The sequence below is a fragment of the Aedes albopictus genome, chromosome 1, assembly GCF_035046485.1.
Source record: "Aedes albopictus strain Foshan chromosome 1, AalbF5, whole genome shotgun sequence".
NCBI classification, from domain to species: Eukaryota; Metazoa; Arthropoda; class Insecta; order Diptera; family Culicidae; genus Aedes; species Aedes albopictus.
Genome location: NC_085136.1, coordinates 216214879 through 216231473, shown reverse-complemented (window position 1 = coordinate 216231473; position 16595 = coordinate 216214879). Strand labels below are relative to the sequence as shown.

Below are 16595 nucleotides of genomic sequence, written 5' to 3'. Positions count from 1 at the left end.
ACAACGGAAACGCGCGCGGCATTGATGAGGAGATTAAAGGATCATTTCAAATCGGATTCGAATGCAAAAATTGATATTGCTCAGTGTGACTTCGTGGTCGACACTGAGATTAAGAAAATAGATTCGAAGATAAAAGAAATTCAGGAGTTCCTTGCGCATAGGAACAAATTTGAAGGAATACGTGAGAGTCTCAAGACGCGTCTTGCTCACTATTTCAAAAGAACGAAACGTTTAACGGAAATAACGGAGAAAGATGAAGATCTCGCGGATATCGATGATTTAATTGCATGTATTCGCGGTACGTTCAATAATAACTTTTCAATGTACGCGCCACTCGGGCAGCGTGACGTTATTGAGAAGTTAAATCAATCGATTTCGCAACTCGTAATTGGCAATAAAAGCGCGTCGGGTACCGATCAGCATCGGAACAGAACATCTACCCCTAGCGAGGAAGATGAAGACCTAACAGAGGGTGCATCGAACGCGCGTGCACGTCGGTTAAAATCAATCATTCACAAACAAGAGCAACAAAATTTACCTGATTTGGGTGCCAACATCATGCCATTGCTTTTTCAACAGTGGATGATGAAGGATCCCCAAATGCAAAATTGGGTTCAGCAGATGGTGCGAGAACAAGCTTCGGAGTATTTTGGAAAGACTATCCGGACAAACTCGCGAACCGTCCAGCAAGAAACAGCTCGCGTCACAAAGGTGCTAAGCAAAGCATCGCGTCGGTCGAAGAACGTGGTCCAGCATTCGAGCTCGGAATCGAGGAAATCCTCAAGTACTGAAGCTGGTTGGTCTTCGGATGAACCACGGAACTCGTCGCGCGGTAGCAAGAATGTTCACAAATCGGGGAAACGTCGACCAGTCTCAGACTGGAAACTTAAATACGATGGGTCAGATAACGGTTTAGCGTTAATGAAATTCCTCCGCGAAGTAGAATTTTACGCGAAATCGGAGAAAATGTCTAACAAAGAGTTATTTCAGTCCGCGATTCACCTGTTTAATGGTCCCGCGAAAACGTGGTTTATGACCGGCTTCGATAACGAGGATTTCACCTCGTGGGAGGAGCTTAAGGAGGAACTCAAGAAGGAATTCTTGAGTCCCGACCACGATCATTCCACTGAAATTCGGGCAATCTCGAGAAAGCAGGGACAACGCGAGTCTTTTCACGATTACTTTTTAGAACTACAAAAGATCTTCAACGCGCTTACAAAACCGATGACCGAACGCCGGAAATTTGAAATCGTGTTCCGTAACATGCGTGCCGATTACAAAGGACATGCGGTGTCCTCGGAAATCGATAATTTGGCTGACTTGAAGAAATTCGGAAGGCGCCTAGATGCGACTTATTGGTTTAAATACCAAAATACGTCGAATGATTCGTCCAATACGCGTGGAAAAACATCTCAAGTAAACGAGATCACCGCGGGCGCGAAACAAAAACCCAAAATCAAGGGAGACGTCGGGAAACAAAAATCGCGTACGTTTCACAACTCATCGTTGCAACCTCGCGGGTCTGACGACGAAAGACACGAAGAAAAACATCCGCGAAAACAAACCGATAGCGGGGCGCGACCGAAAGAACAAACGGACTCTCCTATATCGTCCCAGTACAATCACCCACCTCCTAAATACTGTTTGAATTGTCGCTCGAAGGGTCATCACACACGTGACTGTGATCGCCCGAGACAAAAATCATGCCAGAAATGCGCTTACCCGAACGTGGAGACAGCTTCATGTCCAAATTGCCCAAAAAACGATTCGAAGACTGTCGCAGAGGGCCGACAGTTGGATCAAAATTAGAGTCCCTCACCCTTCCGGTTCATGTCGAGGAAGCTCTGCAGAGCCAAGGGTTCGACAGAGTGTTTCCCTCAGATTACGTCCACACGCATACTTACCAGGTGAATGAAACCATAATCAATCTACAGAACGATGATAGGCCGTTCGTCAAACTATCCATTTTTGGGATACCCCATGTAGGACTGTTAGACAGTGGTGCTCATCTCAGTATATTGGGAAAAGGAGCCCTGAAATTAATACAAAGATGCGGTCTTACCATTTTTCCGTCCGATGTGACTCTCCGAACCGCGAGTGGAGAATCACTGGGAGTCACGGGACTAGTATACCTTCCGATTACCTTTAACGGGGCCACGAAGATAGTAGACACCTTAGTAGTACCTTCGCTGAAAAGGAGAATCCTTCTTGGAATCAACTTTTGGCGAGCTTTTGAAATTCACCCTACTGTGGGTGCTTCGCAGGTTGAAGAGGTTGCAGCAGAAGCGATGGAGACAAGTAGTCCTCCGGCCGATGCTGAATCAAAATTGGAATTAGATGAAGAGCAGATAGCTCGCTTGAACGAAATTCAAGGCCAGTTCAAGGTAGCATCAGACGGTATACTAGACACCACAGATTGGATTAGCCATCGAATTGAGCTCTCGGAGGAAGCCAAAAAGCTTCCGCCCGCCAGAGTGAATCCCTTTCCTACTTCTCCAAAGAAGCAGGTGCAAATCAATGAAGAGTTGGACAGAATGTTAGAAGCAAAGATAATTGAGAAATCTTACAGCGACTGGGCACTACGTCTGGTCCCTGTAGATAAATCAGACGGATCGGTGCGTCTGTGCCTGGATGCACGAAAACTAAATGAACGTACGGTCAGGGATTCCTATCCCCTCCCACACGCAGACCGTATCTTGAGCAGACTAGGACATGCGAATTACATATCAACCATAGATCTTTCAAAGGCTTTCCTGCAAGTCCCTCTGCATCCTAGATCTCGCAAGTATACGGCGTTTTCTGTGTTGGGACGGGGATTGTTCCAGTTCACCCGGATGCCCTTCGGGCTAGTCAACAGTCCAGCGACTCTGTCGCGGCTAATGGATAGAGTGTTGGGTGGAGGTGAACTGGAACCAAACGTTTTCGTCTACTTGGACGATATAATCGTCATTAGCGAAACGTTTGAGGAACACCTGACCTTACTTCAAGAAGTGGCAACCAGGCTAAGAGCAGCCAATTTATCAATTAACATTGAAAAATCACACTTCTGTGTGTCAGAAGTAACCTATCTGGGTTACATCCTAGGCCGGTCCGGTCTGAGGCCAAATCCGGACCGAGTAGCCGCAATAGTTAATTATGAACGTCCGACTTCATTGAGAGCACTCCGTAGGTTTCTCGGGATGTGTAACTACTATAGAAGGTTTTTGGCCAACTATAGTGCTTACACGCAACCCTTGACGGATTTGCTCCGAAATAAGCCCAAAACTGTCTGCTGGAACGATAAGGCAGAAGAGTCGTTCAGGAAGATTAAGGAGCTTCTTATAAGCGCCCCCATATTAACAAACCCTGATTTCAACCTCCCCTTCTCAATACACTGCGACGCCAGCGATGCAGCGATCGCCGGCGTGTTAACGCAAACGCACGATGGGATTGAAAAACCAATTGCGTATTTCTCCCAAAAGCTGTCCACGATTCAGCAACGCTATTGTGCAACCGAGAAAGAGGGTCTCGCGGTCCTCAACTCAGTGGAAAAATTCCGGTGCTACGTTGAAGGTAGTCAATTCACCGTTTACACCGATGCGTCAGCATTGACATACATTATGCGCAGTACCTGGCGGACGTCCTCGCGTCTATGCCGTTGGAGCATAGAGCTACAGAAATATGAAATGACAGTCCTACACCGTCGAGGGGTGGACAACATTATTGCCGATGCCTTATCCAGGTCCGTAGAAGAGCTAGAGGCCTGCGAAGAGGACCACGGTTGGTATGCTGATCTTAAAAAGAAAGTTCAGGTTGATCCGGAAACCTACAAAGATTTTAGAATCGACCACGGAGTTCTCAAGAAACTGGTTTCAACCCAGGATGAACTTTTGGACTACCGTTTTTCTTGGAAAACTTGTATCCCTGAGTCGCTTCGGGAAAGCAAACTCGTGGAGGAGCATGATGACAAAATGCATCTAGGTGTTGAAAAGACCTTAGCGCTTTTAAAAAAGAAATACTTCTGGCCAAGAATGCTTGAAGACGTTCGACAGTACGTTAGAAAGTGTTCTATTTGCAGGCAAAATAAGCCAGCCAATCGGTCCCAAATTCCAGAGCCGGGTCGTCAAAGGCTGACCCACAAGCCCTTTCAAATAGTGGCCTTGGATTTTATTCAATCCCTCCCCCGCAGTAAGAATGGAAATACTCACCTTTTGGTCGTCATGGACCTTTTCTCCAAGTGGTGTTTACTTACCCCGGTGAAAAGAATATCCGCTCCTCTTGTGACCAAGATTCTGGAAGAATCCTGGTTCAGAAGGTACTCAGTACCAGAATTTCTGATCACAGACAACGCTTCTACTTTCTTGAGCTCAGAGTTCAAAGCTCTGCTGACCAAGTATCAGGTCCAGCATTGGAAAAACTCCCGCCACCATAGTCAAGCTAACCCCGTCGAGCGTTTAAATCGTACGATTAACGCGTGTATCAGGTCATATGTTAAGGACAACCAAAAACTTTGGGACACTAAGGTGTCCGAAATAGAACATTGCCTTAACAACACTCCCCATACCTCAACCGGTTTTTCACCATATCGAGTGCTTTTCGGACATGAAATCGTTGGGACAGGTGAGGAACACAGGATGGACAGGGAAAGGGAGGAAGTGACTGAGGATGGGAGGCTGGAAAGGAAGGGGAAAATCGACGAGCATGTTTATTCCATTGTTCAGAAAAACTTAAAAAAATGTCACGAGAAGAACATAAACACCTACAACCTTCGTTCAAAACAATCTGCTCCAGTATACGCAGTGGGCGAGAGAGTGTATAGGCGGAACTTCCGGCAGTCTTCGGCAGCCGATTCTTATAACGCCAAACTGGATGCTCTGTATGTCCCTTGCACAATTCTGGCTCGAGTGGGAACAAGCTCGTATGAGCTGGCAGACGACACGGGGAAGCCTATCGGTATTTTCTCCGTCTGCGACTTGAAGCCCGAAGCCTAAAAAAATCATTCACCATTCATAAGATATTCTTCAGGTGGGTCGTTTTAATTGAGAAACACACACCATTCATACACTCGTCCGGACGATACTAAAAATAATTTCCTCGGATTGATCCCCGAACCTAAAATCATTAGAATGAGTAATATAAACACAAGTTCAAGGCTGTAGTCGACTAAAAGCACTCTAATAACAAAATCTTACCTGGCAGAGCTCCAAATTTTCTCCTCCAACAGCATTTTCTCACCATCAGCTGATCCCTAGAACATAGATTGAAAATCCGACCGGTAAAGGCTTTATAGATCGCTGACCCTTTGCGCACCGAGAAGTTGCTCTTGGAAGACTTAAATTTAGACAAAATTGCAGGAAAACTCGCGAAAATCGTGGAAAAACGCATCGAAGAGACTCCGCATGCACCGTCGTTCGCCCGCGTAGAGTGTAAACAAAGTTGACGATGTGACAGTTCTCAACACAGTAGTGTTGGTATAGTTGAGTTACCGTATAAGAGTACCTTTTCTTCATCGTGTTTATGATGAAGGTAAATGGATGTTCAAGGTGGGCCTTAAGTAGGCACCTATTTAACATAAATCGGATATCGATTTTTGTTGTAATTAATGTCTAAAAGACACTGAAATAGTACTGAATACGGTTTTTTAAGTATTCAGGGAGGGGGGATGATAAGGTAGTGTAACCGGTGGTTCCAATAGTTACTTGCCGGCTCCACCGCAAGGTATATTTCTTCTCCTTCAAACCCACCGTGCAAGGTACGCAGCCATACAGTCAAGAGTGACACTTTTGTGTGTATGGAGTGTGAGTACCAGGAAGATCTCAACACCAACACGTATCATACCTGGAACTCACTTACAACGGTTTGAGCGCAAGCAAAACATAAAGCTCGCCTTACGTCTCTCACTGGCCCACAGATGTCGCATTGTGGAAGAGTTGCCAACCAGCTAGAACCAACTGATTTCGGCTATTTTTTCGTGTTCGGTCGTATCGTAATTAAAAATCTCAGCTATCGATCCGAACTGATTAGTCCGTCCGTAACCGCATCGGGAGTAGTAGTGCGCGTCGGATTACTCTCTTTTATTATTTTTTGTGAGTTGAACACAGACTAGTGGTGAAAATTTTCTAATCAGTGCTTATTTCTTCAATTAGGTGGTCAGAACAAAAACTTAAACGTGCTAGTCAGCAAAAACGTAGTGTTCAAAAAGTTATTGTTAAGCTACAAATACGGTTAGTGATGAAAAGGTGCATTGTTGTTAGTAGGGTAAAAGAATAGTTTTTGTCATTTCTTTGTTCTTAGATCTATTGTATGTTAAAACAACCACGTGATTAAAACCAACAGCCTTTGTGATAAATAATAGAGAAAAAGGTAACTAAAATTGTTAAAAACATGCCTATTGTACAAATTAAAATTCCTAGTGACGTCACACGTATATTAATTATGGGGTAGGTCCTATACGCGGGCCTTTTTCTTTTTCGTTGCATCGCTTGGCGGAGCAAGCGGTATCCGTATCTTTCGCAGGACGCAACCGGCCCAGCCCTTTTCCCGTTCAAGCGCACGGATTGAAGGAACGTTAATTTCCCGAGGACGGACAGATTGTGGGAAAGGCCCTGCACGAACGACGGCCACTATCCGGTGCACAAAACCGGCCATTTTGGATACGGAACGCGCCTACATCTGGCGTGGGCCATTGTCGTCCGTCGTCAGTGTCGGCCATTGTCTTCTGGCCATTATCAGCGCCTGTGATTTTGGAACCGCCATTGCTTCGTTCCATCGCTCCAGCCAGGACAGCGAGCGATACGCTCCGAGGTTAGCCCAGCTATTTCCGGAGACTGTCCAGTGCGACCGAAAGTCAAGCGATTCCTTCCGGTCCCCTCCAGGACCCGCCTACACCGAACAATATTCAGCAGCCAAGATCAAGCCATTTCCGGAGACCCTCCGGTACAGAAGCGTACCCAGCATCTTCTCCAAGCACTGGGAGAGTCAACCAGCTCGGTTCACGGTGTGACAGCACCCCTATGTCCCGTGGAACTGGACCGTTCGCGTCGTAGCAGCTCCAAGTTAGCCTGGCCAGCCTGCTAGACCCCGAAGCATCGCCCGGTACCACCGCCGGCCCCCAGATGTCCACCATACCACCGCATCGCCAACCACCACCGCTCTAAAACCGCAAGTACCCTACCCCAATGTTGTGACGTCACATTACAGCCGATTTGGCTAATAAAATAGCATGCTAAATTGAAAATTAAGGTGTTAGGAGCTAAATTATTGAAGCACTGAGCCCTGATAAGACTTTTCCGCCGCTTTTGTTTTTCCTCTCGTTTCGGACTCGCAAAGGAGTCGCCAAGCCTCGCCCAATGTGGTTGAGATGGATTAATTAGTTCGATTAGCTTTTGAGCCCCCCTAGATACGACACTGTTTGTCGGTTGTTCCACTGTGTTGCACAAAAGGGCACGTGTCGCGCAACACACGTGCGTGTGTAGCTCCTGTTGTAGGTGAGTACCACCGTGAGAGTGTGGGTGTTGAGTAATTAAGGTAAACGACCCTATAATTGTCTCCTTTCCCTAGCCTCGGTGAGCTAGTGGGTAACACACTACCGGTCCAGGAGGTTGCAATGGCCTGATTTTGTCTGCCCACGTGCACCCTTCTAGCAGTAACCGATGGAAACGGCCTGGTCCAGCCTTCCAGTTCAATCTTGGTAACCAGGGTATCGCTGATGAGAGCACGCGCTCGGAGAAGGCCCTCTAAACACGGTGTTGCCAACACTGGCTGCACTGCCGGCAGAGTCAGAAACGATCGGAGACTGCCCCTTTATTTCTTAGCTATTGATAAGCATCGATAAGGCGCAACTGTCTAGAAGGGTTGGGTGACATACTATTATTGGTTGTAAAGTCAGATGGTGAAAACAATGCGACAGATTTGCTGTGTCATTGTGGATGTTCTAGATACTGAAATCTTAGCTAATGAAAGGCATTAATCACTTGAATTAGAAATCCCAGTTAAATTATTACAGTAGTTACAGTTCACCTACTACAAATAGTTTAGTGTGCAGTCAGTCGGTCTTATTTCTGGTTGAACTGTAAGTTATTCTTATTCTTATTTTCGATAATGTTTGAGTTAAATCGCAATCGTTAAAATTTAGGTTGATCATAATCGCACGCTAGCTAAAAATAATTTGTTGGATTCGGTATACGCAGAAGGACCAATTTGTAAGTTGTGTAACATAATTACTAATTGAATTGTTGTTTGATGAAATAAAATTGCCTTTGCAGCTTCAAGAATTACTACACAAACATAAGTGCGTATTTCTCTGAGGAGTCCGAATAAACGTATCCAACACACGGTTTCCGTTGAACACGGGGAAGCTTGACGGTGGCTTTACTGGTTTTTGCCTGGGGACACTTCGGTGTATCGGGTGCACTCTTCCGATTCTCGTGTGAGCCGAAGGGTGCCAGTATTACGAAGTATTACGACTGTTCCGTCTCACACACAGTCGGTCCTTCGAAAATGCGTCCGCTCGGTTTGAAGGTTCTTACTATTCTCCTCGCTTTTCTCTGCTTGTGCTTACATAACCCCTCCGTCTCTCTCCTATTCCATCCCTTTCTCCTCATTCGCTTCTTTCGGGGAATCAGGAGTGACAACTGCTTCGACTAATAGTTGACGTAATGTCACGGGTTTGTTTTTATAGCATTTTTATAGTGTTGATTTTATAACAGTTTATATACACTGAGAATTCCTAGGTATCAATTTTAATTTTAATTTAATGGTAAGCTGCTGTCCATGATCGCATTGTTGACGTAACCACCATTGACAATGTCTGCATTCACAAGCTAATTGTGGCTAGTTTTATTCAATCGAGCATAAGATCTAATCACTGTCAAGATGTCAAAAAATCCTCAACTTTGCATTATTCATTGGTAAAATTTAAAACGTGTGTTGAAAACTACAGTGGCGCTTACGTCAACTATGCGAATATGGGCAGAGCTGTCCTCGCAAAAACCTCTATTTCTCAAGACAAGAAGAAGAACTATCCACCTATTCCTATCCCTACAAAATCTTGAACACCCTGTCTTGAGCAATCCACTGGTTCTCAAGCCTTTGGTAACAAAGTAGTACTCAATGCGGGAAATAACTTCCGAGAATCTCGTACAGGAACCCGGGAATCCCCAAACGCAGGAGCACATCGGCAATAACCGGCAAACTCGCGCCATTGAACGCGTTCCTTACATCCAGAGTCACTACCAGGCTCTGCCTCTTCCAAACATCTGGGAAAACTCCCACGCCCAGGGATTTCTGCATAGCAGACCTGAACATCTAGGGAGCCTCTGTAACAGCTACTTTTAGAGCCAGGTCCGGATTCGTATTGGTACTCTGATAAAGACCCTCCAAGCAGGCCTTTCTGCTTGATTTATCTTGGTCAGCGCTGCTTTTACAGCGGCGAACACTACCCGTCGTTCGTTTCGCTCTTCCTCATAACCACCAGTAAGCTGGTGGTCTCCCATTACTCGGGTGGACTTGCCTAGGTATGGTCACATCGTACGCACGCAAGAGCACCGCTACCAGCTCGTCGCCATCTAAACCAAGCAGGTTTCGCTCACGGCGGAGCGCTTCCCTAAATACTCCTTCGTCGAAGTGTGATGTCTACCACCTGCGAGGGCTAGGCCTTGCCCTAACCAACTCTTCCTCTACCCGGTACCTGCTGTTGTTGTAGTCGATACTGTAGCGAATCACCTGGTAATCGCTGTGGGTGTAGCTATTGTCTACTCTCCAGTTTGAACTAGTGTTAGGCCAGGACTACAAAACGTAACGTCAATAATCAACTCCGCACCGTTCCGACAAAAGGCACAGTTGATACCGACATTAGCCATGTCGACATTTAGTATGACCAGTGTCTCTAGCAGGATCTGATCCCGCTGGTTAGGGAAACGGCTTTCCCATTCATTGGATCTGGCATTAAAGTCACCCACTATTACAGGCACATGGACAGGCCTTCACCCTGTCAGCACGGTCGTCATACAGTCCAGCATCTGCGCGAACTGCTCGATTGACCACCGCGGAGGCCCATAACAGCTACAGAAGAACACCCCGTTTACTTTGGCGACCACGAAGCCCTGATAGTGCCTGATACGTAGTTGACACCAACTATACACAGATAAAAATAATGAGATTTACACGTCATGTAAACTTCATTTTAGTCATGTAAACTTAGTGTTATGATGGTTTACATGATATATCATGTAAATTTGTGTTAAATGTCATGTAAACTCTCAGAGTCATGCTGAATTACATGACATATAATGGAAGTTTACATGATATTTCATGAACTTTACATGATATGTCATGTAAACTTCTGCGATATCCCACGCTCCAATTATGTGCATCATATGTCACAGAATATTACACTCTTTTTTCGATCTGTGTATGACGTCCATATCACCGTCATTTTTCCATCCGAGACCCAATTGCCGTTTCTGGCAAGTACTCCGTATAGGTCCGCCATGATGGCGATATCCGTTTCCCACTCAGAAACCGCCTGACAAAGCAGTTGCGTCACAGTGGTTCAGGTTCAACTGCGTTATCTGTACTGTGATTTGTTCACTGTGGTTTTCTTGAACGCCGGGCACCTTGGACCACTCGTTGGATGCCTGTTGTTCAAGGATTTCATGGAACAAATCATACAAGTTGGAGGAATCGTGCAGTCTCGTGCCTTATGGCCTCCGGTGGCTCGGGAAAGGTCAGATGGCATATCGTCCAGCCCACCTTGATCTTCCCTACTTTAACAGCTAATTTACCACTGGTAACTGTACCAAGGGTACCCGTGTCCCTGGCGTCCCATTCCGTAGCCGAACGGCTGCGGAAGCCACCAGCACCTCGTACTATTGCCGCAGTGCCCTCACGAGTTCTTCCGCTTCAGTGATCTCGTCTAGGTTCTTCACCTTCATAGACGCCTTTGCTGTAAGAGCCTTCATCTCTCCCCTTTGCCAAGGACCCCTTCTGCCAGACATTTGTAAGCGGTGTCCTTGCGTTCCTGGTCGTGCTTGTACTCAAGGATCGTTTCACCCGTACGAGTACGTCTAATACTGCGCACGTCGGCTCTCAGATCCACGAGCTTGACGTCGCTTTGCATCGTCCTCAAGACGTCCGAGTACTTCGAGTGTTCGGTCTTGATGACGAGCGCGTCTCCTTCCACGCGCTTGGCACCTACTCTCCTATGCCTTCTTGGTTTGGTGTCCCTAAACTCCTCGATTTACGGGGTTTTCTCCCTTTCCTTCTGCTCGGCTTTCGTCACTTTCTGATTTTGGAAAGAGCAAGGTAGTTACAGAATGTGTGGAAGTGAGTGAAAGAAATGGAGTGATTGGATGAGTGTTTCCCATGCCTGCCAAGATAGTTTATTTGTATAAATAGTCTCTGAAGTTTAAAACGCCACAAATTTTGTCACCGAACTGTCATGTTGCATTTTTACAACGATAGGCAAAGCTTTTTTTTTTCAATCAAATAATGCATCTTCTATGCAGATTGTAGGTAGACCAAAGAAAACTGTTGAGATGCCTCATTCTCCCCTATGCAACATACATATGATAACGGTGCGGTCTGGAACCATCAGTCGTCATTCATTGGCTGGAGCAGCGACGCACAATGGTCCCATTTTGAGAAAAGCTGGCAGAAACTCAATTTTTGAACATGTATTTAATAGGATACAGTATATCGAGCATTCATCCATAATAACAGAAGCACTAACTGGCCCTTTTAAAATGTGGAAATATTGGTTTTGTATCTTATTACAGCATTGAATAGCTGCTGATGGAAAAAGTACTGAAATTTTGATAAAGAACACAAACAAGTTCAACCACTACAAATGTGTGTTAATATAAGTAATATAATTGATTTCAAATGTTTATTCGTGAGTTCTTGTGTAAATCAGACATCTGCAATGGAGCAAGAGATCAAAATAAAACTTTTGGCTTCAAAATTGTCATTGAATGTTCTTAGTACGAGAAATTCTCACACTTCGTCTTACAGTGTCTTACAAATCGCTCCCCGCTACTCCCCGCGTGGATATTCCGTTAAAATGCTCGTTTATGTATGTAGATTCGGTTAAGAAAAAATGCAACTGCCAAGAGCTGCCAAAACAATAGCGCCATGATGATATGTGTATAGTCAAATTATATGGAAAACATATATTTTGTTCGGATTTTGTTCGAAAAAATCGACAAATAATGAAAATGTCGTTAAAATGAAATTGAATGCTAAATTATTTTCCAACACATTCATTTAGGCTAAAACTAGCAGACTACTATGATTTGGGAATTTTTGCCAGGTATTTTCAAATCTGGACCACTGTGTGACGCTTTCGTTCTCGACTCAGCAGTGCTACTCGCGGTTACTACTTGTCTGTTCTGATGACATCCTCAGTCAACGGAATCCCTGACCTACGGGGGAGGAAAACTGAAAACCGATCACACTTGGCTTGACACCGCACCAGATTCGCACTCTCCGTAGGGGTCTGACCCCAAATGTAAGAGCATAATGGCGACAGGACAGAGTCTGTCGGATGGTGGCGATGGCTTGTGGTTTCCAGCCTCAGGGGTGACGCGACCGACACCCTGCTAATGATGATGCGATGGCAACTGTGTGGTTCGCGCGCTCTATCAACCTCCATTCGAGCGCGCGAATGGCGGCCAGAATAGTGTGCGGAGATCTCGCATTTCATTAAGTTCTCCAACTTGGCCGTGTCCTTAGTGGCGGCCGGCTGCTGATGGGGTTTCCCGGTTGGATGGATGCACAAAATTACCCAACGATCGGTGGTGCCGTGATGATGACGATGACGACGACGACCGAGAATGGTGCACTCAGGCCCGCCGCCGCCGTTGGCGATATTTGATGGGAAATTATGCAAATTTATTCATAATATTGTAGCAGGAATGTCATTGTTTCAGGTCGGGATGTCCCCACGGGCCGTGCCCGTACCGGGGAACGGAATATAATAAAATCGAGTCCTTCTAGGCTCCCGACGCTCTAGACGAAGCCGGGAATTTGTGCCGTGGGAGTTTCACTTCAATGGACGAAGCTCACCGTGCTAGTGCTCGCGAAGTTGAAATTGAAGCTTTCTACCTAGGCAAGACGAGAAAGCAGGCTGGAGGTATTTGAGTGAGGAGGTTGAGGTATGGAACACGATGTAGAAATAGAACAAACAGCAAAATGCCACACGTGCCATTGTATGACTTGTATATTTTACTGTTGTTATATTGCTGTCACCCGTTCTATATTTCTTTTTTTTTGCTTTCTTTCAGAATCGGAATTTTCATTGTAAATCTACATATGTACAAGTCTGACCCAATGTTCTTTGTTGCTGGAAGACTAGGTAGAGAGATGGTTTATCGGTGGCAAGGTTACACATTGTAGAATCGGTCAGTAGCAGACAAAAACCTTGAACCGATGTAAAAAATCAATACTTTAAAGGAAAGCAAGTCTGAACAATCGTTGTTGGATATAGAATTAAAGCACTACCAAAACATCAATTCACTTCGTTCGTGCTGTGTGCCGTTCGAGTGCCAGGGAAGGACTCTAAGCTCAACTGTGCACTAGGCTGCGGCTTATTTTTCAAAAGTTGTTGAAAGCTGGAATTCGTAAGCTCTTTTGGATTCAAATAACACAAAAAGAGAAACCTCTGAGTTTAAGCCAAAAATATTGAGATTTAGAGGTCGCGCAATCGCTTCAAAGTCGAATTTTCGAGTAATAAAAAGGTGTTTTCACTTGAAGTGCCATAACTTTCTCAATTTTCAACCGATTTTCAATCTTTTTTTATGAATTTCTCACAAATTAAATTTCGAATGAACTCATAGAACATCATTTTTTTTCCAAAGTCACGCAAAATATGAGTTTTTGAAGATTTAATTCATTTTTTTCTTCTTTTTACAAAAAATTTTAACACTAGAGTCTTATAACTTTTTAACCGTTTGACCAATTTTGAATTTTTTAGCTCGCTTTTGTAGATATTTTTGTTGCCTATCTTTGTCCCAAACAAACTTTTCATCAAAGTAGTCATTTTTATGATACTTTTTACCAAAAACTGCCAAAACATGCCTTAAAACTTGATTTTTTCATGCATAATTGGAGTTTTTGACGATTATTTGCAATTTTTTACTCCGAAACAGATACTCAACATCATATTTAGGGATATGGAACACATTGGAGGATTTTTTTTTCAATATTTTTTTCTCGCATTTCGAACATGAAAATATTTTTTGATTCGGAACACCCCAAAAACTGAATTTTAAGGCTTCCTAATGATTATTTAGTATAAATTTTTCACTTTGAGCTCGAAACTAAGCATGAAAACTATTAAAATTTTGCCAAAATTCTGATTTTTGCAATAAAATACGTGTTTCTGAACGGTTTTTGGTATTTATCTATTTTGAAACGTTTTTAAGGTACAGTTTATTCACAGCATTCTTAGGCAACAAAAATATCTACAAAAGCAAGCTAAAAAATTTAAAATTGGTCAAGCGGTTAAAAAGTTATAAGGCTCTAAAGTTAAAAATTTTTGTAAAAAGAAGAAAAAAATGAATTAAATCTTCAAAAACTCATATTTTGCGTGACTTTGGAAAAAAATGATGTTCTACGAGTTTATTCGAAATTCAATTTGTGAGAAATTCATAAAAAAAGATTGAAAATCGGTTGAAAATTGAGAAAGTTATGGCACTTCAAGTGAAAACACCTTTTTATTACTCGAAAATTCGACTTTGAAGCGATTGCGCGACCTCTAAATCTCAATATTTTTGGCTTAAACTCAGAGGTTTCCCTTTTTGTGTTATTAGAATCCAAAAGAGCTTACGAATTCCAGGTTTCAACAACTTTTGAAAAATAAGCCGCAGCCTACTGTGCACTATGGTCCACCGGAAAGTAGGGGGTTGGTGTCAGGCCCTACGAGCCAGCCGTAAAAAACCATTGTAACGGAAAATCAGCAACAGAATAATACGAACCGAGACCAACGGAAACGACCCCAGCGAACAAAAAGGACTTGCGATTGGAAACTCGGTACGTGGAACTGCCGATCTCTCAACTTCATTGGGAGCACACGCATACTCGCCGATCTACTGAAGGACCGCGGGTTCGGCATTGTAGCGCTGCAGGAGGTGTGTTGGACAGGATCCATGGTGCGAACGTTTAGAGGTAAGCGTACCATCTACCAGAGCTGCGGCAACAGACGCGAGCTAGGAACAGCTTACATCGTGATGGGTGATATGCAGAGGCGCGTGATCGGTTGGTGCACAGCAAAAAGTCTTGAAATTTAAACGACATGTGAATCATGATGCCTGTGAATTTACATGGATTGAATCAGCAATTTCATTTAAAATTAAGCTTTTTTCTATGCACACATTTGGAGCATGAAACAACATTCAAATTTCAGCACCCTCAATAAATATAAACAAATACGCATTTATTTTTCAATTCATTCGGCTTTAAAATTCAATCAACGCGTAGGAACACAAACTCATTTTTGAGTCGAAAAGTGTGGCCGTCGCGCAAAGGCTCGGTAAGCAGTGCGGTTCCTCTGTTTCTCATCAAAGTTGCGTATTTGTGCCAATAATTATATGGTTTTGCTGTTTTGCTGCAGGTAAGACCAATTAAAGTGGCTTAAAATGTGATCTGTGATCACTCCCGTGATAAAGAACTGAGCAGTCTGTGTATTTGCAGTTACCCGCACAACCCCGCACTTAGCCGATTATGATGTCGTCGTTGTCCCCGTCGTCCATCACCCCAGCAGCGGAAGGCATCGGCTGGCATCCAAAAAAAAAATACCAGCTCCGATAATTTAGTGATTGGAATTGTTTTGTGTATAAAGAAAACAAATTTCTGTTTAATAAATTAACAATTGAAATGATCATTGACACGATATGGAGTGTTTGTGTTTGCTTTTAAGCTGCTTTAACTTGACGGGAGAAGGAAAGATCCAAGGGAACAATCGGAAATGGGATAAAAGTCAACAAAAGCGAAGCGCGTGCTCTGTTCAATGTAAAATTCAACGACCTTTAATATTACACGTCGGGTTCTTTGTTTAAGGCCATTTAAATTTAAAGCTCGGTGTAATATTGAGTATATTTTCATGCTCCAAATATGTGCATGAAAATAAACTTAAATTTACATTTTTATTTTAACTGTGTGGCCGATCGACGAAAGAATGTGCAGGTTAAGGATCAAAGTCCGATTCTTCAACTTCAGCATAATAAACGAGCACAGCCCACACTCCGGAAGTACGATGATGACAAGGACGCATTTTACGCGCAGCTCGAACGCGAATACGGTCGCTGCCCAAGCCACGACGTCAAGATCATCATAGGAGATTTGAATGCTCAGGTAGGCCAGGAGGAGGAATTCAGACCGACGATTGGTAAGTTCAGCGCCCACCAGCAGACGAACGAAAACGGCCTACGACTCATTGATTTCGCCGTCTCCAAAAATATGGCCATACGTAGCACCTGGTTTCCAACACAGCCTCCCTTATCGTTACACCTGGAGATAACCACAGCAGACGGAATCTCAAATCGACCACGTTCTGATTGACGGACGGCACTTCTCCGACATTATCGACGTCAGGACCTATCGTGGCGCCAACATCGACT

At 44.2% G+C, this 16595-nt stretch overlaps 1 protein-coding gene across 2 annotated transcripts in view; it reads right to left on the bottom strand.

Moving 5' to 3' along the window:
- LOC109621537 (proteoglycan Cow) overlaps positions 1–16595 on the bottom strand; it is a 626835-nt gene that overhangs the window by 160164 nt on the left and 450076 nt on the right. The window contains exon 1 of one of the 2 annotated variants that reach the window (XM_062846231.1): positions 1657–1886. The exons of the other annotated variant lie outside the window; for it this stretch is intronic. Coding sequence (XP_062702215.1) covers positions 1657–1744 — 88 coding nt within the window. The 5' untranslated portion in view covers positions 1745–1886. Of the gene's footprint in view, positions 1–1656; positions 1887–16595 lie in introns of those variants that run through there. 2 annotated transcript variants of the gene reach the window in all.